Genomic DNA, 26353 nt, shown 5'->3' with positions numbered 1-26353 from the left:
GAGAACCTACTCTGTTATTTTAGTTGGTGGTACCACCACCATTACTAAATACTTAAGGAGGGCTTAACAACTATTAGGCACTATGCTACACTGTATGCATGCGTGAGCTTATGTGACTAAAGGAAATGTGATATTAAAATGAATAAGGTTACTCATATGACGAAAAAGCCACAAGGCCATTCCAGGAAAAGGCATCAAGTGCTTTTGAAAAGCCCCAGGCAATTTGGTACATATGTTAAAAAGAAGGGATCAGGGCGAGAAAACGCCAACACCTATGGCTCAAGAGACGCCGTAACATGAAAAATCTTGCATATCAAACTCAAAAGTTTAGCTTTTACTCTGAAACTAACAATAATGTTTGTTTGTTTTTGAGAGAGTCTTGCTCTGTCACCAAGGCTGGAGTGTGGTGGTGCAATTATAGGTCACTGTAACCTTGAACTTGTGGGCTCAAGCAATCCTGCCGCCTCACCTGCTTGAGCAGTGAGGATTACAGGTGTGTACCACCATGCCTGGTTAATTCTTTATTTATAATTTTTTGTAGAGATGGGGTCTCACTATGTTGCCCAGGCTGGTCTTGAACTCCTGGCCTCAAGTAATCCTCTTGCCTCAGCCTTGCAAAGTGCTGGGATTATAGGCATAAGTCATAGTGGCTGCCCTACTAATAGAGATTTTTTAACAGTAGAGAAATGTGATAAAACTGTTACTCTTAAATTTTCAGACTGGTGGGCATGTGAAAACTGAACAGAAAAAGGATGAAATTGGAGGCAAGGAGATACCTGAGAGCCTGTTTTGGCAATCAAGGAAGCCTGAAATAAGGCAGAGTAGTGGATCCACAGAGATGGACCAGATGGGCAACACAAACGACAGAGTTTGCTGAGTGAAAAAAGGGATGAAGGGGAAGCATAAATCAAAGATGACACCTAGATCCTGGAATTTTGAACACGTTGAGTTTGAAATGCTTGAAAGAATCTATTCACAGGTATCTAAAGCAGTTAGATTCACAAGACTAAATCTCAGGAGAGGCGTTTTGACTACACAGTTACAGAGATATCACTTAAAAAAATAGCAGAGACAAACAGAAAAGAAAAAAAAGGGACAAAAATTTACATAGAGTTCTCCTTCTAATAATCCTATTACTTCATGGTTAAAAAAAAAATACAAATACTGGTTATTTTTTTCCCTCTAAATGTATGCTGTTTGTACCATTTATCTAGTGAAAATACACTACAAAGAAAAAGATAATGGTAATAATTTTCACCCAAAGATAGGTAATATACAGACTGAAATTTTGTTCTTTATACTTGGGCTACAGGAAAGTTAATTATAAGAGGTTTAATTTCAGAAATGAATAATTTATTAATGTTCAATGTGCGTGTTGTTTCAAAGATCACTTGTTAAAATAAATTACTTGTCTAAAATGTTAAATATAAAACAAAACTGAGAGACTGAGAAAGAAAACTGTTAGGTACGTTATTTTAGTGAAAGTTCAATTTCTAAAATATTACTCACTATAACAACTTTAAGCATTTTCATTTAGACGTTCAGTTACATTTACTTACCTAACAGGTTCATAAGGTTGATCACATATGAAGAATCCTCTTCTCTGGAGTTGTATAATATCTCCTTTTTTCAAATCCTTAAGGCAGGGATCCCCTAGCATTAGCTCTTCATGCTGTAAAGATGATATAAAACCAAAGTATACTTTCTCAAAATCATAGTAGTAAAATAACTCTAAAATGCAAGCAGTTTCCACTAACTAAAATACTCCCATTTTAAACAGATATGTTAAAAAGTTCACTACTTGAGGACACACAATGAAACGGTGAAGTGTTAAATGACAATTCAATTTATCACATTTTTAAAAGTTAACATTCATAAACTGGCCTCAAAAAACCTTTTAAATAACTTGATTAGCATTCCAGAAGAAATAATTTCCCTGCTATAAATATGAAATATGATGCAAGAAGCATGTAATAGACTTAGGTGAAAGGCATGCTGGCGTAAGGCTTAAATACGAGGGTCAGATTTGAATCCCAACTCTACTATTTACTGTTTGTCCTCAGGTAAGTTACTCAACCTCACTGTGTTTCACTTCCTATCATCTATAAAATGGAAACATTACTTACATCGTTTTTGTTTTTGTTTTTGTTTTTTTGTAGAGACGGGGTTTCACCATGTTGCCCAGGCTGGTCTTGAACTCCTGAGCTCAAGCGATCCACCCACCTTGGCTTCCCAAAGAGCTAGGATTACAGGCATGAGCCACCATGCTCGGCCAACTTACATCTTTTGATTTAAATAAAATTCTACACATCTTATCCATTTTATCTGAGGATCCGAAATATATAAAATTAATTTTTTTAATTCTAAAGAAAAATTTAAAAGGTGAAATATGGTTTCTTTGGAAGGTTACCTTACTGTTCTTGTTGACATACTGCTTAAAGTCCTCGTCTTTTCCTAGCACTGGCTTTGTGATCAAGTGCTCATAAGTGACACAGATTACTGGAATAGGAAGAGCATGTGTAGTCTCTGCAAGCCAAGTGATCTTAGTGGTTTTCTTGTAGTCTTTGTTTTCCAAATTCAACTTTGCATCAAGAGATATGATTTTTCCATCTGCATTTCTAGATATAAGATTAAAAGTATTCAAAGAAATATTAACCACAGCTGCCATAAATTCATTATTTTGTTCTATAATAATTTTATATTATTATAAAATAATTTATTGTTTTATTTTGTAATAAATGGATAAGAAATTTTCTTTGGAAAAATTCCAAATCAAACATTTATTTGAGCTTCTAACATGCCAGACATATATTGGTTAATAAATATAATATAATCACTGACATCGAGATACTAATAATCAACTAGAGAACAGATTCACATACAATTGATGAGGAACATGTATATATTTATTAACTTAAAGTCACCTGCATCAAGCATTATAAAATTTGAATTACTATGTTTAAAAACATTTGGCAGTTATTTGCAATCATATGTAATAACTACGCAATTAAGATCTCAGAGTTTGCATAAATCAGTCTTAAGCATACTATGTTTCATTTATAGAATCTGAAGATCATATTCCTAAGTGTAGCACACTATAGTAACTAGAAAGTCAAATTAATTATTAACCAATCAGTTTTAAAGTAAATTTTAGTATAAAGATTATGTTATACATATAAATTCCGTCTAAAAGATCCCCATGTCATGCAACTGTATAGAGTCCCTTTTTATCATGTAATTTCTCATTAAAGCATTACAACTATTTTTTATATCCAGATGTAGTAATTTTCAACACCACAAATAAAAGACATCTTGATAGCCTGTTAGTAAACTGAAAGATATATGGAAAAAAATTTAACTTGTGTCCAGAATTTGCAGTAGCTTTGTCTGGGCAGATTTACTAGTCAGCAACATGTATGGGTCTGAATTTGGTAATGTTTAATAAGTAAATACAAATAAAATACTTTTCTCCTATGTTTATTTGAAAACAAACAAAAAGTTCTTACTTGTGTATTTTTGTAATGTTGAGGTTGCCCCAATTTATAAATGTAACTATCTCACCCTCCGAAAAAGTCTCTGCATCAGCACCTTCAATGAAAACTTTGGGACTATACCACACAGGCTTCAAGCCAACCTCAGGATTCTGATTGATAAAGAAAAGCAGAGTGTCTGTTGAAACAACAACTTACTGAACCCAGTATGCAAATTTATACATTCATTCTATTCTTTAACCATACAAAAGTCTTCTGTGTTACTAAACTGTTAGCAGTTCATTGCTGTATTAGGAAGAAAATGCTTTACTCTTTCTCCATCTATGTATTTTAACATAAACATATTCCCAATTCTGTTCTTAGCATTTAAACAATACATACTCGGCCTCAATAGAAATCAATAGTTTGAATTCCAGCTCTGTGACATCAGATGAGCAACCTGACCACTAATGTTAATGGAATTAGATGAGGTAGCTTGCCCCTAAGATTACTTCCAGCCTAAAAGACTCACTGATTTCACAGCTAAGACAGTATACTTTATCATTTAGTATCTCTTCAACTAGAATCTGTTTCCTATCCTTAGAATCCCACTGCTTCGCCGGGCATGGTGGCTCACACCTGTAATCCCAGCACTTTGGGTGGCCACTGCTTCGCTGGGCATGGTGGCTTACGCCTGTAATCCCAGCTGAGGTGGGCAGAGCACGAGGTCAGGAGATCGAGATCATCCTGGCTAACACGGTGAAACCCCGTCTCTACTAAAAATACAGAAAGTTAACTGGGCGTGGTGGCATGCACCTGTAGTCCCAGCTACTTGGGAGGCTGAGGCGGGAGAATCACTTGAACCTGGGAGGCAGAGGCTGCAGTGAGCCGAGATTGCATCACGGCACTCCAGCCTGGGCAACAGAGCGAGACTCCGTCACCAAAAAAAAAAAAAAAAAGATAAAAGAATCTCACTGCTTCTGCAGCAAAGGAGAAAATAAGTCATTCTTGAGCAGTGGCTATGGGACATTATAGGACAACAGATGCCACCTTAGCAGGAAATTACGGACCTTTCAGATTTTAGAAGACAAACTTTAAAGAAAGTATTATCTATATAGATATAGATAAGTAAATTTTCTGCCTTTCCAGTGTGTATGATATGGAAAGAAAAAGAGATGCGGAGAATAAAAAGAACGCCATAATTTCAGTTTTTATTTGGCAGAATTAAAAAAAAAAGTAAGAAGATCTTTTGAAATAAACATTAACCAGCATGTGTTTAACAACTGTTCAATGAACTCACCAATGCATTTCAGAAAAATTAGTATGTTTTAACAACAGATAACATACTAAGCTCAGAATAGAATACTGACAGGCTAAATAAAAAATACTTTGCGACGGAAATGTTATAATGAAAATTCCACAGAGCAAACTGAGTAATCCAGTCACAATTTAAGAGTGTGCTTCCTTAACAATTAGTTCTTATTTTTAACAATGAGCAGTACTTAGTAATTTAATTTTTTAAATTTTATTTGAGGTAGGGTTTTGATCAGTCACCCAGGCTGGAGTGCAGTGGTATAGTCATAGCTCACTGCAGCCTTGAACTCCTGAGCTCAAGTGATCCACCTACCTCTGAGATTATAAGCATGAACCATAATGCCTGGCTAATTTTTTTATTTTTCGTAGAGACAGAGTCTTGCTATGTTGACCAGGCTGGTCTTGAACTCCTGGCCTCAAATGATCTTCCCACCTCCACCTCTCAAAGTGCTAGGATTACAGGCATGAGCCACCAACCTAGTAATTTAATCTAAACTATCAGACCACAATTGTCTTTTAAAAAATAAGCACCCTTCAAAACTTTTATTCTCATGATTCAAATTTTAAAATATTCAATATGCTTCAGATTTATACTAACTGTATGGTAGGTGATATGGCAGGTCAGATACTACTACTTACCTGGTCAAAACAATCAGATATAAAGAAAGACAAAGCCAAACCAATCAACTAAACGCGCACCCCAAATCTTATTAGGATTCAAATCTTTAAAATTAAAAAGTAGATAATGACATACATGGGAAGACAATCATATAAAGCTACAATTTAGAATATGTATAGCTCTTTGCAATGCACATCATCTTATATGTGAGTTAGTCTACGAACACAGTTATAAGCTTGGCTACTAGTATATGCGTTAGTCTGTGAACGTAATTTTCAGTATATAATAAAGTTATTTATAGACAACTTGTAAAGCTGAAATAAAACAACTCTTTTACCAGCCTGGGCAACATGGTGAAACCCTGCCTCTACAAATACCAGCCTTGGCAACATGGTCTAAACCTGTCTCTACAAAAAAGTACAAAAATGAGCCAGATATGGTGACATGAACCTGTAGTCCCAGGTATTCAGGATGCTGAGGTGGAAGGATCACTTGAGACCAAGATAGAGGATGCAGTGAGCTGAGATCAGGCCACTGCACTCCAGCCTGGGCACCAGAGCAAGGCCCATTTCAAAATTAAAAAAAAAAAAAATCTTATTTTGCTTCAAAATTGTCAACTAAGCAGTCATAAGGATCTGGGATGACCACAGCTTAACAAAAAAGTACTCTATGGTACTTGTATTTAAGATTTCTATTCAGGGCTGAGCACAGTGGCTCATGCCTATAATCCCAGTATTTTGGGAGGACGAGGCAAGCAGATCATTTGAGGCCAGGAGTTCAAGACCAGCCTGGCCGCCAACATGGCAAAACCCCATCTCTACTAAAAATACAAACATTGCTGGGTGTAGTGGCGCACACCTGTAATCCAAGCTACTCAGGAGGCTAAGGCATGAGAATCACTTGAAGCCGGGAGGCAGAAGTTGCAGTGAGCCAGAATCATGCCACTGCACTCCAACCTGGGCCACAAAGCGCAACTGTCTCAAAAAAAAAAAAAAAAAAAAAAAAAAATTCTATTCAGAATTTAGATGGACCCTTCACTTATACTTTCCAAACAGAGGAAATGACAGTGTAAGAGACTCTGAAGTCAAGCTGTGATTCAACAGTAGTAGGTCTAATGTTTTGGCTTAAAGACAAAGGTGACAGGGAATACCCTAGTTAATAGAGAATGCACTTCAGATTCCATATAAAGATAGGAGCTTGAATTATAACTCATCTTTCAGGATTACTCTAGGAAGAGATAAATTCTTATTACACACTAATATGCTAACTCTACACAATAAAAAATAAGCACCAACTGAGCATAACAGTTGTGTGTGATGTACTGTGGATTGTTACTAAAATAAACTTTTTTAAGGCAAAAAATCCAAAAAAGATTTACTTCGATTAGTATCAAATCCTGACAATGTTGAATAGAAAATCATCTCAGCCGGGCGCAGTGGCTCACGCCTGTAATTCCAGCACTTTGGGAGGCCGACACAGGCAGATCACGAGGTCAGGAGATTGAGACCAACCTGGCCAACATGGTGAAACCCCATCTCCACTAAAAATACGAAAATTAGCTAGGCGTAGTGGCGGGCACCTGTAATTCCAGCTACTCAGGAGGCTGAGGCAGGAGAATGGCGTGAACCCGGGAGGCAGGGGTTGCAGTGAGCCGAGATCGCCCCACTGCACTCCAGCCTGGAGACATAGCAAGACTCCGTCTCAAAAAAAAAAAAAAAGAAAGAAAGAAAGAAAGAAAATCATCTCAAAATCATGCCACTGCCATGAAAGCACATTTTCCTTTTTATTTCCTGCTCCTTCTTTTAACAGAGAGAAACACATTGGTGAAACTGTAAGAGTGACCTTTGGGTGTTTGGCTACTTCTTTCATCTCCTCCTGAGCTTCAGGTACATTCACTGGGATCACTTCTTTCTTCAGTAATGCAACATATCGTGGAGCCACTGGGTCAATAACCTGCAACAAATACATCCTCATGTTAAAACACTGCGATATCTTATAGAGCGCCATAAGCAAAATAAATAATAGCACAGGAATACTAACTGGCTTTCTTGTTACTGCATTTACTAATTTTTTTTCAACTGTTAACTCTTTTCTGATATTTACCATTAAGCAGAAAAAAGAGAAACAACTGTAAACCAAGACTACATGAAGGATTTAGACTTCTTTCACAAGAATAGCTACTGGCAGGTGAAAAGAAACCAATTAAAGCATAATATTAGAGTTATTTTGAAAATAATTTTAAAATCTGGTATTAGAAGGCAAGGAAAAGTTTTCCAGTGGGGTTATATCTTAATCCTAAAGGTAAATGTGATATTCAATTTTATAGTTTGGACAAGTCCATTTTAAGAGAATACGGATATTTTTGTTTCAGTATTGTTTTCTTTAATCAGTGTTAGGGTAACACATCACCATCAAAAGCAGAATAGCATTCGGTCACTATAATAAGGCAATTCTATAGATTAAAAGTATAAATGACATTTCTACTGGTTTACATGCTATATGTAGAGGCCAGTATATATAGACCAGTATATTCTCAGTATATTCCCAGTACCTAGCTAGGGTCTGTCTCATATAGGTAATCAATAAATATTTGCAGATTGCCTGAATAAATGGTCATACACATTATGCTGTAACCTATTCTACTTCCAAATCATCAGTAGCATCCCCTTCTGGAGCTGATGTATTTTTCTCACTTCACTGTTCAGTGTAAAATTAGTCATGATGACCAATCACAAGAGCAATGTTTAGACACTATATATAAAGCACATGTGAGAAAAATGTAGATGAAAGCAGAGTCAAACAGCTAAGTAATGGAAGTTATTTTTTCTCATTAGAAGAATGCAGAAAACAGTGGTATAATTAAATTTGTTTTTATTTTTCCATTGTTGCCATTATTGGGTTGGTTTTTTTGTCAGTGTTGAAGGTAGTTTTCAGCTTCTAAAAAGAATGATATCGTGGAAATTCTGAATGAACTCAGAGAGGAAGCCATCCTCAGAGAGGTCATTCACGCAAAGTTTGAAAAGCTATTTAACTTCTCCTCATCTGCTAATCCTCATCTGCTTATATTTCATGCTAATACTAAATCAGTACCAGCCTTTCTCAAGTTTACTGTTTCATTCCTTCCTTGAGGCTTAAAGTTCATTCTTACTAGCTAAGGATTTCTCCTTTCAGCTTCTACTGGGCTGGAATAATCAAAGATTTAATTCGTGACTGACTACTCAGTTCAGTATTTAAGTCAGTAAGATATAATTTCTTTAAAAAAGCTAAAACTAGACAACCCTGCCTAAGAAACTTAGTTCATTGCAGCTGTTTCCTCCGCTGCCAAAAGGAGCAGAAGGATGTTTCCTATACTTGACTAATTTTAATCACCACTTGGGGCAGTTGTTAGCACAGATTCTGAGACAACTTGGTCTGAAGTAAATTTCAGAAATCTAATTTTTAACAAGCATTCCATAGGATGGTTAGGATCAGGCATATTTGGGAAACTTGGATTCAAAGACTTAAAAGGTATTTTTAGCTCTAAAAATATGCAATTCTAAAAGTCTCTGGATCAGTGGTTTTCAAATTACTCCAAAGAGTCCTAAATATTTCAAAGAGGTGCCCTGGTAGCACTAAGTGGAGGTGGAAGGACCAGAGGGCCTCCAGATCCCCTTCACATACTTCAACCAGAACAGCTAAGTTTTTGTTTTATTTATTGCGGTTTAATTCTGGTAGCACTAAGTGGAGGGGGAAGGACCAGAGGGCCTCCAGATCCCCTTCACATACTTCAACCAGAACAGCTATGTTTCTGTTTTATTTATTGGGGTTTAATTCTGCTAGCACTAAGTGGAGGGGGAAGGACCAGAGGGCCTCCAGATCCCCTTCACATACTTCAACCAGAACAGCTATGTTTTTGTTTTATTTATTGGGGTTTAATTTTCAAGAAAACTTTCACTGGAAGGAAGTCTCCTGATTTGTGGAGTGGGGAGAGAAGTCTCTACATACTTTATTAGCTGGGAACAGATGCAAGGGGTTGAGATGAGAGTTGGGAAAAATTATATTATACTACTGAAATACATACATTTTAAAACTAAAGCAGTCAATAAGGGTTCATAGAGATTGACAACAGCTCTAAAATGAACATCTTAAACCTGTGACTCTTCTGCCTTGACTGAAAACTTAAAATCTTAACACTTAAATAAAAGCAAGAAGAAAACTAGTGAGGTTAATGCAAAGTAAGCTCTTGAAATGTCTCCTACCACTATCAAGGAAAAAACTATTTATAGATATATTCCATTTAACTATGATACAGAAAAATAAAGTACTAGTTTCCTATCAAGATGAAAACTCAGGCTGAGAAAACAAGGATCACGGTATTGTCAAAGGGATATTGAGATAACTAATCACCCCACATCTCTTTCCCCTTCATCCATTTCTCCCTTCTTTTCTTTACCACGTACAATTCACTCCTAAAATAAGGCTCTTTCTCCAAAGAATCATGCAAATAAATCTAGCTTATTTTTTTTAAAACAGAACCTGCTTTGAAAAAAAAAACGCTAAGTTAGTGAAGAGTAGGAGAATGTCCAAAGAATGATGATTCAGCTCTGCCAGTAACACTTACTTCACAACTCCACGGCGCTAAATTTAGTTCACTGATGCTTCACTTAAATCTTACCTGCAGAGCTTGAGAAGAAAGACAGAGCAAGCTAGAAAACAACAAAGCAGTAATTAGAGATTGAGAGTGCCATGAACTCTAAATAAGAGGGGTATGTACCTCAAGAGTTGAAGGGAATGGGTTTCAGTGTATGAAGACATCATGAAGGCCAGCAATAGAAACAAAAAGTAATGATCACAATGATTTCCTTTTTACTACCAGTTGACTAAAAACAATGCTATGTTTTAAAGATGGTGTTTAATGATTAAAGATCTCACAGGATTTAGGAGAAAAAAGGCAGACTGAAAATACTCATCAACTTTCACTCTTTCCCAACCCCCAACTTAAAAGAAATGAAAGGTTTTGTTTTGTTTAAAGGAACAAATCCAGAAGGATTAATATAATAAAAGAAGAGAAGGCTGGGCACAGTGGCTCACGCCTGTAATCCCAGCACTTTGGTAGGCCGAAGTGGGCGGATCACCTGAGGTCAGGAGTTCGGGACCAGCCTGGCCAACATGGTGAAACCCTGTCTATACTAAAAATACAAAAATTAGCTGGGCGTGGTGGCAGGCACATGTAATCCCAGCTACTCGGGAGGCTGAAGCAGGAGAACTGCTTGAACCCAGGAGGCAGAGATTGCAGTGAGCCAAGATCACGCCACTGCACGGTAGCCTGGGTGACAGAGCGAGTACTCCATCTCAAAAAAAAAAAAAAAAGATAACAGCAACAAAATTCTGGAAGCTGAAAAACATAGAAGCATCCCCTCCCCACTCCATACAACCAGGCAACTGCCTCTCCCCTACCTTGACAAAAGACTGGAAGTTTACTCTGTGAATAAGAGGGTATCTAGATTCTGGCAGATACCAGAAAGAGCCAAAGGAAAGGGTACTGCACGAGAGACAACGGGAATAAGTGAATGTATGATAGTAGATTTATAAAACCCTCAGCAGTCTTCCCCCATTTGGCTCCAAAGCCTGGCAGCCAGGTCTTCACACTTCAGGAAGGCGATTCAATGAAGCCCCTCTGGGAAAACTGCCTAATCCTTGAGAAAAGATATAAAATTACTGACATGGAATTTCTCCAACAAACTAGCCCAGCCAGATCATTGTACAGTGAAGCTCAGTTGAAAGCCCAACTCTCATTCTTCAGGCTTCCAATCACTCTTTATTTCCCCACATTAAACATAAGCAGATAACCAAGGCTCTAACCAGACATCTGAGAAATACCTTTAACGTGAAAGAAACCAAAATAAACAAATTGGGGAGAAGAGACACTACTCTGCAGAAAACCCTACTATTCATACCATGAAACAAGAATAGGGAGTTATTTTGAAAATTCAGAGAACAAGAGAAACACTGGAACTATAGTAGCATAAATAAAATTCAACAGAAAGGTGGGAAGATAAAAATTAAGTAGATCTGTGATAAACTAAAAGACAAGAAGGAAAATAAGACAGAACACGAAACGAGAGTACCAGTCCAAGAGGCCCAACATTCTTCCCAAGAAGAGTTCCAGGAGAAGAAATACACAATAGAGAAGAAAGAAAAAGAATTCAAAGCCGGGCACAGTGGCACACACCTGTAATCCCAGCACTTTGGGAGGCTGAGGCGGGTGGATCAAGAGGTCAGGAGTTCAAGACCAGCTTGGCTGAGATGATGAAACCCCGCCTCTACTAAAGCTACAAAACTTAGCCAGGTGCAGTGGCAGAAGCCTGTAATCCCAGCTACTCAGGAGGCTGAGGCAGTAGAATTGCTTGAACCCAGGCAGCAGAGGTTGCAGTGAGCCGAGATCGTGCCACTGCATTCCAGCCTGGGCGACAGAGTGAGACTCCGTCTCAGAAAAAAATAAAACAAAACAAAAGAGAAAAGAAAAGACAAGAGAAAGAAAATAAAAGATGGAAAGGGAAAGGGAAAGGGAAAGGGAGAGAATTCAAGAAAATTTCCCAGAACTGAAGGAATGAGTTTCCAGACTGGAAGTCACATGTTCTTCCAATGATGCGGATGAAAACAGACCCTCACCATGGCCTATCATCATGAAATTTCAGACTAAAAACACAGGTCAGGTACAAGGTTTCAAAATTTTCTTCATCCCATCCTCCCCTTGTCAGGGAGCTGGACTGAGTCTCCAAAGAATAACGTATTACCTTCAGGAAAACAAGAAGGTAATATATAAAAAAAAAAAGAAGATCCAAGAATGGGGCAATGTTCTGTAATGTCCATTACAGAATAAAAGCAAAGGGAATCCCTAGGAAGATGCTGAAGAGACCTAGGAAGATAGCTATGCTTCAGAAACCAATGGGCCATGAATCCAAATCAGGTTACAGAGCAGCACAGAAGGCTCTGGCAAATGTCTCCAAAATGAAACTGAAAGTATACCTAAGGCATCTGAATATCTTGGTGGGAAATTTGCACATCTTGTGGAGACAGAAAAGTATGCAGGGGGGCTTGGTGGCTCACACTTGTAATCCCAGAACTCCGGGAGGCTGAGGTGGGCGGATCACGAGGTCGGGAGTTCGAGACCAGCCTGGCCAACATGGCAAAACCCCGTCTCCACTAAAAATACAAAAATTAGCTGGGTGTGGTGGTGGGTGCCTGTAATCCCAGCTACTCGGGAGGCTGAGGCAGGAGAATCATTTGAACCCGGGAGGTGGAGGTTGCAGTGAGCCCAGATCGTGCCATTGCACTCCAGCCTAAGTAACAGGGTGAGATTCCGCTACAAAAAAAAAAAGAAAAAGAAAAAAAGAGTACGCAGGGGTGGGGAGAGGAAAAAAAAATTAATTTTCTTTTTTTTTTTCTTTTGAGACAGAGTCTCACCCTGTCACCCAGGCTGGATTGCAGTGGTGTGATCAGGACTCACTGCGGCCTTGACCTCCTGGGCTCAAGTGATCCTCCCACCTCAGCCTCCCAAGTAGCTAGAACTACAAGCATGCACGACCAGGCCTAGCTAATTTTTTTTTTTTTTTTTTTTTTGGAGAGATGGGGTATCACTATGTTGTCTAGGCTGGTCTCAAAATCCCAGGCTCAGGCAATCCTCCTGCCTTGGCCTTCTGAACTGCTGGGAGTAGAGGCATGAGAACCTGGCTTTTTTTTTTTTTTTTTTAACAGAAAAACAAAAACAAAAAGAAACAAAAAATAAGCAAATGAGAGGGAGAGACAAAGCAAGACAATCAACTACAAGCAAACCAAAAAGTTAGGAGAAAAAGTAAAAGGTCAAATTATTTATCTTCCATCAGGGGAAGTCAACTAATATGTCTAAACATAGCTAAAAAAGTAGTAACACATATATTTCATTCAGCAATATAAGCAATAGGCCGGACACAGTGGCTCACGCCTGTAATCACAGCACTTTGGGAGGCAGAGGTGGGCGGATCACAAGTTCAGGGGTTTGAGACCAGCCTGGCGAACACAGTAAAACCCCATCTCTACTAAAAATACAAAAATTAGCCAGGCATGGTGGCACATGCCTGTAGTCCCAGCTACTCAAGAGGCTGAGGCAGGAGAATCGCTTGAACCCGGGAGGCAGAGGTTGCAGTGAGCCTAGACTGCGCCATTGCACTCCACCGTGGGCGACAGCAAGACTCTATCTCAAAAAAAAAGAAATATAAGTAATAAATACCAAAAGAACTATCTAGAAGAGATGAAAGTGCTTTCTCCAGGGAGACTATGAAAGAAGATAGAGAGAGGAATGTGTTGTTCATCTTAACAGACCCTACAGAACTATTTGACTATAGTAAAATATATTTCAGATATCTGAAGTGTCCATGTTTAACTTTATTAAAACTTAAAATCAGTAAAAATTGTATTGTTAATGAAAAGTACACCAATGTTAACTTTGCCAGCAAATTCTACTCATATTTATTATTAGTAACTGCAGCAACAGAAAGAACCAATTAACAATTCCTTTATGTATCAAAAACTAAACACGAAAGACCAAAATAAAACAAATTCAAGACACATGCGAAACAAGCAACTATATCTTGAGGCAAGACATCAGCACCATCAAGCAGCAATCCCAAATAAGAATTTACAGAACACAATCACAGAAACCATAATTTAAAACATGGCATTTGAATGATTTGCCTTATTATAGTGTCCAAGCATCTGCTTTCCAATTAGTAATTAACAATGTCAATAGGCAATGTTCCTCATTTGACTTTCAGTTAAGAAACAGTTAAAAAAAAAAAAAAGCTGGATTCAGTAAGACAAAGGAACTGTAATTAATGAAACTTCAATACAACTCAATGAAATATATACTTTTAGAATTCTATGTCCTCTCAGCACACAAGGGAATGGGGTAGAATAGAGTTATCCCAATATTCCCCTTGGCACTAAGAAAACCAGAGGACATGGTTTTTAACACTAGGAATAATGCATTTTCAATGCGTTTGTATAAGCAACTCTTTTATATAAATGTGATTGTGCTTCAAAGCCATATAACATCTCAGGTTTTAACATGTAATATGCTAAAAGCTATGTTTAAGGCAAATAAAAGCATTAAGTAATACCTTCTTACAGAGAGCTCGCAGCTTGAAAGCAGAAAAATGAAATGCAGAGTGTTCATAAAAAATTTAAGGAAAAAAATATTACTGTTCCCCATAATTCCAAGTTTGTTTGTTTCAATTATTGTTACTTATTTGGAATAGTTAATAGGCTTAATTAATGCTCTTCATGTATTTAAAAAAGGAAAACATTCCATTTTCCTGAAAGTCTGCAAAATGTTAATATTCTTCACAAACTTTTCTCTACCATGAGCACAGTAATGACTTCTACTTGTACATTATTTGGGACTTAAGCATGAGAAAAGAAGACAGAGAGTTAAAATACATACCTTTTTGTTAAACGCCCAGATTTTGTCCCACTCCATGTTCACGACTGAACGTGAGGAGCCCTAAAAAACAATAACAACATGATTTTAAGGGCAAGCAGTATTAATTAGAACTTTGCCTTTATTTCATGCTAAGCATGTTTAGAAAAAAAAAAAAACTCGATAAATACTTTCAAGTTTACTTCTAGTGAAATATAAAACTCAGTGTATACAAACTAATTTGGTTACCCTTAACAGTTCACTGTAAAGGTTCAGTCTACAGACTGCTCACAGTCAAGTCATATAATTCACTGCTAAAAATACTTCAGCTGCCTTTCTCCAAATCTAGCTTAGGAGTTTAGGACATTTTCAATTTTTCACTATTATAAGCAGTGATAAACTTTAAAAAAAAAAAAGTTTGTTTAAAAAAAAAAAAAAAATCTGCCCTTGGATCATAAGGCACAAACAAGGAATAGAAAGAACAACAGAGATAATAAAGACTAAAGGGACAGTAATAGAAGTACCTGAAATTTCAAACAGACAAGCTGGAAAAGAAACTGTAACGCACCTGAGCAGCAATAAACTGTTTCAGTCCTTCAACTGTCATCCCTCTTCTCAGTACACCACGAACCGTAGGAAATCTTGGGTCATCCCTGGAAATATGTAAATTTTAAGTACCAAGGAAATTTTGTAATGTGTAGATGTGGAGAGTAGAAGATACTTAATGAATAATAAATCATATTCAGCTTGTTAAACATTTGTCTAAGAGCTAGTTATACTAATTAGGTAGTATGCAATACTAGTGAGCCCAAGTTCAAGGAACAGGATAACTGCTGACCTGTCAAATACTGCAGTAAAATAAATGCACTACTGGAAACAGTAGAAGCACATTTGAAAAAAAAGACACAATGGTGACATTTTCAAATATGGAAATCCCATGCATTCATACATTTTTATTTATCAAACATTTTCAAGGTCCCTATTCCACATAGGACCACAAGAATCAGAAAAAAGATGGTATCCTGTCATTCACATATGAATATACTTTATAAAGCCCTTTGGAATAAAACAAAAATATATGTAGGAAATTAATATTCTGCAGGGATCTGCAAACCTCAGTAAGTATGCAGTAATACCCTTTTCATGGAGCTCAAGATAAACTTTTACATCTTCACTTCGACTCAAGGGTATTTTAACCTTCTTGGGACCTAGCCAAAAAGAAAAACCTCAGCCTCAGCAGAGAGTAGAGATCAGTAACCAAATATACCAAGAACCAGAAAGTCAAAACTGTTCTTCTATTAAATGCTAAGACCTGCAGAGGATGTGCCCTCATGTGTGTTTTTCATTCCATGATCCCCAGTGGGCACTCCATTATTTGTGGCATTAAAACAAGAAGGGGAAGCCCTAATGCACTGGCTGAGAAGAAGATAAGAATCAGGAATTCTACAGGCCTACCCATTCCCCCTCCTCCCAATCACCTTCCCTATCTCTCAAGCAGTTTAAAAATCACTGATCTACTATGTCCTTACTTCTTGTCAATTCTAAGTAACATTAAACATACCATCCATCTACTAGTCCTTCATTGACGAACCATGTGAGTTTTCTTTTGGATAGCACTGTGTTGTTGAGATTTAGCCGACTATATTCCCAAATATATGGTTTTCTTATGCCTAAAGCTTCAATAATCCAGTAAAACTGCTCATCTCTGTCATGGTATTCTGTTGTTCTCAGGGCATGTGTAACACCTTCGATGCTGTCAACTATGGGGCAGGCAAAATCATATGTTGGATAAACACTAGAAAAAAAGAAAATAAAATAAATAAAACATTTTACCCTTTCCCTCTTAGATTAAGCATTATAAACAACAATACTAATTTAAAATGTAATTCTTTACAAGTTAAGAGATTCTTAAAAACCAAAAGGTTTTATGACTTAATACTCAAAGTGTATCAAAACATTATCAGCCTTTGAGAACAATGAGTCAGTTGTCAACTTAGCAGTCAAACAAAAAAGCAAATTTGCAATCTAATACAAAATTAGGTATTGGCTTGGCAAATTGTATAATCATAATATTTCTGTAATGGCCAATGTATAACATGGTAGGAAGCAATAAACAATACCTGTAATAATTTTAAGGAAATTTAGCTTTTGAACATCTTTTTTTTTGAGACGGAGTCTCACTCTGAGTAATCCCTTACTCAAGTAAATCCCTAAAAGTCTTAAAAGTACTCAAACACACTCAAAAACAGTGCTCCATTCACTGTGTAAAAAAAAAAAAACCGACAGAAGACCAGAAAATCATTAGGTCAAAATTACATTTAAGATGAAATAGTCTAAAAAACAGTTTCTGACTAAGATAATGTATACAATTTACATGCAGTATCAATTTGAATTTATATATATATATATATATATATATATATATATATATATTAGTGCATTATGCTTTCTTTCTTTTTTTTGGAGACAGTCTCGCTCTTTTACCCAGGCTAGAGTGCACCGGTGCGATCTCAGCTCAGTGCAACCTCCGCCTCCTGGGTTCAAGTGATTCTCAGCCTCCCGGGTATAGATGGGATTACAGGCATGCGCCACCATGCCCCGCTAATTTTTGTATTTGTTTTAAAGTAGAGATGGGGTTTCACTATGTTGGCGAGGCTGGTCTCAAACTCCTGGCCTCAAGTGATCCACCCACCAAGGCCTCCCAAAGTGCTGGTATTACAGGCATGAGCCACTGCACCCAACCAATGCTTTCCTTTTTGTTTGTCTAGAGACAGGGTTTCACTCTGTTGCTCAGGCTGGAGTGAAGTGGCATGATCACAACTCACTGTAACCTTGAACTCCTGGACTGAAGCAATCTTCTTGCCTCAGTCTTCCAAGCAGCTAGAACTACTGAAGCGTGCCACCATACCTGGCTAGTTTTTTTTTTTAATTTATTTTTTGGTAGAGACAGGTTCTTGCTATGTTTCCCACGCTGGTTTCAAACTCCTAGCCTCAAGAGAGCTTCCTGCCTCAGACTCCCAAAGTGTTGGCATTACAGGCATGAGCCACTGTGCCCAGCCATTATATATTATAACTTTTAAGATACAACTTGATTAAGATGCTACTGCATTATGCTTTGCAATTATTTGATACTGAAAATGTGTATCCAAAGTCACTTCTCCAAATGTATTGAAAGGATTTGCTTAGTAAAACAAGGAGTAATCCTGAGAAAAATGATATGTATGCACATATAATCACGTGTATTTGTCTATATATGGACAGACATGTCAGCACCCATGAGTTTAAAGTAAGTCACATCAGCTAACCAAGTAATCATTTACATTTACCATTCTCTTCAGAAATTTTAATTCAGCATTTATGTGTAGTACGCTTCTTCAAAGTATTAAAAAATATTTTTTATGATTTATTTTATAAAGTAGGGTTTTTTTTTGGAAAAGGTCCATTTAAAACAAAGATTCGTTAACCTACAAATCCACATTGAAAACTAATCTAAACACATGTTACTTTCTTGTATTGTTCATATTTCTGGAAGTTTTCAATACTATTACTTTTAGGAATCAATTTGTGCAAAGTAGACTCAAAGTTTATTACAGGAAGCAAAGTATCTTCACCTAAAGATGTACATCACAGTATACCTAATCAATACAAAAAAAGCAACTCTAGGCAGACTCAGGACTTTCATAGATGGAAGTGATCTTAGAAATAATGTGGTAGAACCTTAATTGACAGGTGAGTAAACGGCCCGTGAAAGGCTACATGCCCTTACAGAAGGCCACCAGCCAGTGAACCCATGGATGAACAAAAGGCCAGGTTTCTTGACTATTTTGCTTGTACTCCATGTTTAAAGAAGATCAAAACAAAAGCACAGAAGGCTACCTAGCATATTGAAGGAGATATACTTACTTGTATTTATTTCCAGTTCTTGGATGTGGTTGAATTTTGCAGCGATAAAGGGTTGGATCTCTCATGCATCCATTGTTACTACTCATGTCAATTTTTGCTCGCAAACAACAGGACTGACCAAACTGGCTCCCTTTTTTCATTTCTTCCCACATTTGTAGATTCTTCTCAATAGCTATAAAATGATAATTATATTACGGTTCACTAATCTGGTTAAATTCAAATTATTCTCATAGTGCTATAATTTGATATAAATTTTCATGTTCTTGTTTTATAACCACCCTGTGTTAGTTTAAAAACACTGTAATATTTCCAGTATCCAGTACCAAGAGCAAATGCGTCATTTTTTAATGAAAGAAGTTTCACAATACATTTAGCAAATACAAATACGTTTTAGAAAAGGTAACATCAATACATTCCACTCATGTGGTATCAATTAAGCATAAGAAAAAGTACAAGGCCTGAAGGCTCCGCTCACCTAGTGTTTCCCTTCCCATCATGGCACAATGGGCCAGCCCCTTCTCTTCTCATCTCCCTGAAATTTAACATTCTGCCTTTAAAGCAGAAGCATTCTTATTTTGCCACCTCATGCCTAAGGGACAGAATGGTTTGGTCCGGCCCTAAGGTCCCACAGGCATTGGCACTACAGACCGTGCCTATCTAAAGAACACAGCTCAGGTTGAGAGTCTGAGCTCATGGGCTCCCTGAAAGCCCCTTCATCATCCCAATGAGAAGCAGGACACTCTTGGATCCAAGAAAATAAGAGGTGATAGAAAACAGTGACACAGGAAAGAAAAGAGTTTAATACCAGAAAAAAGGACTCTATATTCCAAGTGGCTATGGTTCCCTCTATATCACAATATCTAGCAAAAACCTGCCCTGTATGCATACAAACTGTTAAACAATAATTTTCTGTGGAAGCTACTAGAAATGTAAGACACTTGCCCTCAAATAATCAAGATAGGTCTAAAAGTCCATTGGTTAGCCACCTCTGAAAATGTAGAAAACCTTTTCAAAATAAAAAAGACTCATTATAACTATTTTAATTTACTAATACTTCCCAAATGTGGCACTCCAGGTTTAATTATAGTGAAGTTCTGACAACATAATTACAGAATGAAAATCACCCAATTTAGAAGTTCAGGAGAGAAGCCATGAATAAGAAAGATATGCTCTTCAGTCAAGTGATATTTCAGAGATACAGGTTAGTACTGAGCTTGTACTATATATTATATTCATATTTACCCACATGCCAAAAGGAAGACTTGGGTGACAAAATTATCATCAAACATTGTATTACAGAAAGGCTAAGTATTTAAAGTAAGAAAACTGTAATATGTTGCAGAAGGAATCCTTCAAATTGAATGAATACAATGCAAAAGACTACACATAATAAGTGAGATACTAAGGGCATATTCACATGCAGTTGTGATGTTAATAAAATAACAAGAACATAAAGATAGAGGAAGAAAAAAGATTTCTAAGACAAATGAGTCATATACCCAAATGTATTTAAAGTAGCAGCTTTTGCCAGATACGGTGGCTCATGCCTGTAATCCCAGCACTTTGGGAGGCCAAGGCAGGCAGACCACAAGGTCAGGAATTCGAGACCAGCTTGGCCAATATGGTGAAACCCCATCTCTACTAAAAATACAAAAATTAGCAAGGTGTGGTGGCGCACGCCTGTCATCCCAGCTACTTGGGAGGCTGAGGCAGAAGAATCACTTGAACCTGGGAGGCGGAGGTTGCAGTGAGCCGAGATCGCGCCATTGTACTCCAGCCCAGACAACAGAGCGAGACTCCTTCTCAAAACAAACAAACAAACAAAAAAACTAGCAGCTTTCACAAAAAAGAAATCACATTCTACTAAAGAAGCACAATATAATCAATTAAAATATAAAACAATGTGGCTTACGGTTTTTTCTATGTTTAGATTCTATCCTCTGCTCACGTTCTGCTTTCATCTGTTCAGCAGGAGTATCATCCACATAAGCCTTCCCTTCTTGAATTAGCTTCTCTGCATACTTCATTATAGTTTCAAAATGATCTGAAGTATAAGTAAATTGATCTGGTTTGATATGCAACATTGCAACATCTTCCAAGATAACCTGTAGTAAGAAACCAAAATAACCATCAGTATATCTTTTGCATTTTTTCGTGCATTTTCAACCCTTGATACTGCATTTAAGCAAATGTAATATAGACCATCAGTCTTATTTAGCCTGAAAATGGTTGTGGAAGTTACATGATATTAGATCAAAAAAGAAAAAACAGATAGATACTCATATTAGCCTCCAAATTTCCAGCTGAGAAAGCTGATCTCACGATGGAGTTTTCCATTTACTTTGGAAAAGCTGGTCATTACTGGGAGAACTGACAATCATTTGCCCTCTCTTTGAATACACTGCCATACTTCTGAATAAAGATAAGAGGCTAGGAAACCTTCACATTTTCCAATACCTACTTAGTGTTTATTTCATTCATAAACTTAAGATTATATGACCAAAAAACCTGCCTCCAGTGACCATTTAATAAATTGGTATTATAGGAAAACATATCATTCAGGTAAACTCTATAACTGGGGAAAGGAAAAATAACTCTTAAGTTTTTTGGTATGGGAGCTCGACATTTCTTGGCTTAGGTCTCAGATATGTAATATATAGATAGGGAAAAAAGCAGCTATGAGAACAAAATTTATTTTTATACCATGAAGGTATTAGGTAATCCTGTAACTTTAATTCACTTTTCTGGCAAAGGGTCATCACTACACTTTTAATTACCTTCTCAAAATCTTCCTTTTCTTTTTCAGGATTTGTGTCATCAAATCTCATGATCAGTTTCCCTTTAAAGTTAACCTGGTAGTGCTGGTTCAGAAGAGCAGCTTTTGCATGCCCAATGTGTAAGTAACTAAAACAAAAACATTTCACAAAGAAACTCATTAACATGTTTTAACTAAATACTTAAACTTAACCTTTTTTTTTGAGGAGATGAGAACTAAACAAAAGTCCTTCTAATTGGTACCCAAGTCATATTTTATTTTCTAACAAAAAGTACTGTGATAGAAAATCTGACCCTGACAGGAAAAAAAAAAAGACTATACCATATATAAAACAATTATAAGAAACAACTTCAAATGTAAAATCTCACAGAGGGGACAAGGTATTTACAAACATTGCAACCTTAAGGAGACTCTCCTTTTTCTTTTTATCAAAAAGAATGATCATTTAATTAAAGTAAAGCTGCTTCAAAATTGTTTCCAACGCTACCTTCCACTGTTTGTCTTTAATAAGACCTACTACTACTGAGAACTGGGTGCCCACCTATGCCACTGGAGAGAAGCTCTTCTGAGACTGTCACTGTGATGACTAAATGAAAAGAGCACATGACAATTAGTAAAAGCCGCTTTACTTCTCTAGGCTTTGGTTTTCTCAGATGCCAAAATAAAAGTTGTTTTTTTTTTTTTTGAGACGGAATCTCGCTCTGTCGCCCAGGCTGGAGTGCAGTGGCACGTTCTCAGCTCACTGCAGCCTCCACCTCCTGGGTTCAAGCGATTCTCCTGCCTCAGCCCCCCAAATAGCTGGGACTACAGGCACGCGCCACCACGCCCAGCTAATTTTTGTATTTTTAGTAGAAACGAGGTTTCACCATGTTGGCCAGTATGGTCTCGATCTCTTGACCTCGTGATCCGCCTGCCTTGGCCTCCCAAAGTGCTGGGATTACAGGCGTGAGCCACCGCACCCAGCCAAAAGATTATTTTTTAACTTTAATTTTTTAACTTCTATTTTAGGTTCAGGGGTACATGTGAAGTTTTGTTATATAGGTAAACTCATGTCACGGAGATTAAAAATAAAAGAATTTTAACTAAATAATCCCAAAGGTCTCATCAGCACCAACACTCAGTGAATCAGAATCTACAAAAACACTGTTCTGCTGTTCCTATGAGCAGCTGACAATTGTAAGGAAGAATACAGATCAGAGACACTGTTGACAATATCACACATCAACACCCTCCTTCTATCAAGTACATGAGTAAAAGAAAATATGTTACACCACTATGTTGAAATACAGTTGATTGGGCTGACAAGGCATGAAGCAAGGAAGTTTAATTAGCTTTCACCAACTTGTATTAGTTTCAAATTATAATGATGGCAGCAGAGGTACAGTTTTTGTTGTTGTTGTTGTTTTGTTTGTTTTTTTTTTTGAGACGGACTCTCGCTCTGTCGCCCAGGCTGGAGTGCAGTGGCGTGATCTCAGCTCACTGCAAGTTCTGCCTCTCAGGTTCACACCATTCTCCTACCTCAGCCTCCCAAGTAGCTGATACTACAGGTGCCCGCCACCATGCCCGGCTAATTTTTTGTATTTTTAGCAGAGACGGGGTTTCACTGTGTTAGCCAGGATGGTCTCAATCTCCTGACCTTGTGACCCGCCTGCCTTGGCCAGCAGTTGTACAGTTTTAAGACAGTTACCTGGTTTCCCACACAGGTTTGATCTCAGTTGATATCCATATGGGAGGGGGAAAAGTTTATGAAATTATATTATTTTATAAAATAAAATAATATAAAAATTCATAAAAGTTTATGAATTTACATTATTTTCAAATCAATCAAGTTTTAAAAAGTCATTAGCATGCCAGATCAATGATTCAACTTTAAGAAGGGCTTGGGCCGGGCATGGTGGCTCACGCCTGTAATCCCAGCACTTTGGGAGGCGGAGGCGGGCAGATCACGAGGTCAGGAGTTCAACACCAGCCTGGCCAACATGGTGAAACCCCGTCTCTACTAAAAATACAAAAATTGGCCAGGCACGGTGGCTCACGTCTGTAATCCCACCACTTTGGGAGGCCAAGGCAGGTGGATCACGAGGTCAGGAGATCAAGACCATCCTGGCTAACACGGTGAAACCCCGTCTCTACTAAAAAAAATACAAAAAAATTAGCCGAGAGTGGTGGCAGGCACCTGTAGTCCCAGCTACTTGGGAGGCTGAGGCAGGAGAATGGCGTGAACCCGGGAGGTGGAGCTTGCAGTGAGCCAAGAATGTGCCACTGCACTCCAGCCCGGGCGATAGAGCAAGACTCCATCTCAAAAAAAAAAAAAAAATTATCTGGGCGTGGTGGTGGGCGCCTGTAATCCCAACTACTCGGGAGGATGAGGCAGGAGAATTGCTTGAACCTGGGAGGTGGAGGTTGCAGTGAGCCAAGATCGCGCCACTGCACTCCAGCCTGGACAACAGTGCGAGGCTATGGCAAAAAAAAAAAAAAAAAAGGAGGGTTTATATACAAAGGCTAATGCAAACAACTACAATGCAACATATTTAGGGCTATTCAAAACTTTATACATATAATAAAGGGCTGTAGGCCAGATGCAGTGGCTCACGCCTGTAATCCCGACACTTTGGGAGGCCAAGGCAGGCGGATCACCTGAGGTCGCGAGTTCAAGACCAGGCTGACCAACATGGCGGAACTCTGTCTCTACTAAAAATACAAAAAATAAATAAATTAATAAATTAATTAATTAAAAATTTTTTAAAAAGGGCTGTATGTGATATCCCAGATGAAATCTTAGATCAGAAAAGAGATACTAGGGAAAAACTAACAAAATCCCAAAAAAGGATGGAGTTTAATAACATATTAATATTAGTTAATTAGTTGTGACAAATGTACCATAATAATGTAAAATGTTAATGTTAGGAAAAACTGGGTGCAGGGTACATGGGAACTTTCTGTACTATTTTTGCAACTTTGTGTAAATCTAAAACTATTCTAAAATTAAAAATTTATTAAAAATAAAACTAAATGAAGGGCCATAAGTTCCCAGGAAGAAAAATACTGTGGTGTACTTTTAACTTGAGGGCGTTGCACCCAATAACATGTTATAACCATTGTCAAGAAAAGATTAACAATTAGTACCTATTATTTTACAGTTAATGTGCTTGGCTTTAAAATATAGAAATTAATTTAAGAAAGGTGATGAGATCAAAACATTATTTCAAAAATGTTATTTCTAAATCTGAAATAATGTGCGCAGGTCTAACAATTCCAAACCTCAAGAAAGCTAAGAGGACTATAAGTCACAAGACAACTAAAATCATCAGTTAAAGAGTGACTCTATATCAGAATCGCTAAAACACACACACACGCACACACACACACACACACAAAAGAATCATGCTGCATGAGTTAGAACTGATGCTGAATTGGGCTTCTGCCACATGTTAACAGATACATGTAGTATAATTTTTAATTATATGGATTCTAGAGCCAGATGGTAGAGGTTTGAGCTTGGCAAGTTACTACAACATATGAATCTGTTTCCAAAACCATTTGTAAAACAGAGATAACAACAGTGCCTCCTCAGAAGGCTGTTGGGATTAATAAGTTACTATAAGTAAAGCATGTGGTACCACCTGTACATAATAGCTGCTATGTATATGTTAGCTAAGAATAAGAATAAAAGACTAAGCCAAGCCTTCTGGCCTTTCATTTAAGACACAGAAAAGAAAAAATGAAAAAATAGTAATTAAAGAAAAACTCTTTAACAGTATAAGAAGAGATGATGAAAACTATGCATAGTAAAAAAACCTAAATACTGATTTATATTCCTAACCCCAAAACTGTCTCATGAGCGCAGTCTCTGACATAATTTACAACAGGTAAATATATATTATACTGTAAATATACAAACATGGGGAACTCACTATTCCCAGAAGTGGCAGTGACACAAAATATGAAAAGATTTAAAAAAGACAAATGTTCAAGTGGCGCAGCTATAAATGGCCACTGCCAAAAAAAGGTGGCTTTTAGACGATCAAGGTCACTATCCAACAGGACAATCATGACCTCTCATACCAAGTGCACAGTAGCAGAATACTAGATGGTAGGAACCCAAGATGTCTATAGATATTAAACCATGTAAGGTAAGTATTATTTATGACTGAATCCACTTAGTCAATTACCAATCAACCATTTAATGATCAAGTCTGTGAATTTTCCACAGTCATCACTTCTGTTTCATCTCCTTCTATCTACCCTTTATTTCACCCCCTGAATCAGCAAACATAGAAAAGCAGAGACAAAATGTGAAATTCTAAAAGCAATTTTACTGTTAATGATGCTTATGAAATAGTTTGGAAGAACTATTAAATACATAGCTAAAAGAAAACTGTTTCTGTATCTTCCAGTTTCTACTGTGTACTATAGAAAGGTGAGAACTTCATTATGGTGATAGAATACAAAATCTGAAAAAATTAAATTTGGAAATCTTAAATTTGGAAAAAATAATCACCTCAATTACAAAACATGGCAGAACATTTTCCTAATGGTTAATTTTCTAAGTGAGGCTAACTGCTTTAATAAGAGGTATTTTATTATATTAACATCATTGGAAGGATGCTATTATAAAGCTTGTCCAGTATACTTCAAATAGGATGACAGGTGTGCGAAGACAAAGACTTCCTTCTCAGCCTTGGGGAATGGTGGGCAAGGGCTGAAGCAGCCCCAGCCTGGTGATCACCATACAGAACAGTCTTTTTCTCTAATGAGCTATTCAAATACTACTTTCCATGGGTGCCAAGAGATAAAGGGGTTGGGAAACCTAATGGAAAGAAAGGAATAGGAAC

The 26353-nt window shown here is 37.4% G+C and overlaps 1 protein-coding gene across 2 annotated transcripts in view; it reads right to left on the bottom strand.

The window, feature by feature from the left end:
• EPRS1 (glutamyl-prolyl-tRNA synthetase 1) overlaps window positions 1-26353 on the bottom strand; it is an 80942-nt gene that overhangs the window by 37707 nt on the left and 16882 nt on the right. Inside the window, exons 7-17 of one of the 2 annotated variants that reach the window (XM_034947110.3) lie at window positions 21520-21646; window positions 20655-20847; window positions 18743-18914; window positions 16401-16634; window positions 15408-15492; window positions 14864-14923; window positions 14541-14561; window positions 7246-7356; window positions 3507-3643; window positions 2411-2618; window positions 1560-1672 (exon numbers count right to left, since the gene is read on the bottom strand). In XM_034947110.3, coding sequence (XP_034803001.2) covers window positions 1560-1672; window positions 2411-2618; window positions 3507-3643; window positions 7246-7356; window positions 14541-14561; window positions 14864-14923; window positions 15408-15492; window positions 16401-16634; window positions 18743-18914; window positions 20655-20847; window positions 21520-21646 — 1461 coding nt within the window. The remainder of the gene's footprint in view (window positions 1-1559; window positions 1673-2410; window positions 2619-3506; window positions 3644-7245; window positions 7357-14540; window positions 14562-14863; window positions 14924-15407; window positions 15493-16400; window positions 16635-18742; window positions 18915-20654; window positions 20848-21519; window positions 21647-26353) is intronic. The other variant, XM_003807182.6, reaches the window with a different exon arrangement.

This window comes from Pan paniscus, chromosome 1 (genome assembly GCF_029289425.2).
Source record: "Pan paniscus chromosome 1, NHGRI_mPanPan1-v2.0_pri, whole genome shotgun sequence".
NCBI classification, from domain to species: Eukaryota; Metazoa; Chordata; class Mammalia; order Primates; family Hominidae; genus Pan; species Pan paniscus.
The sequence above is the reverse complement of the archived record's forward strand: the minus strand, read 5'-3'. Positions and strand labels throughout refer to the sequence as shown.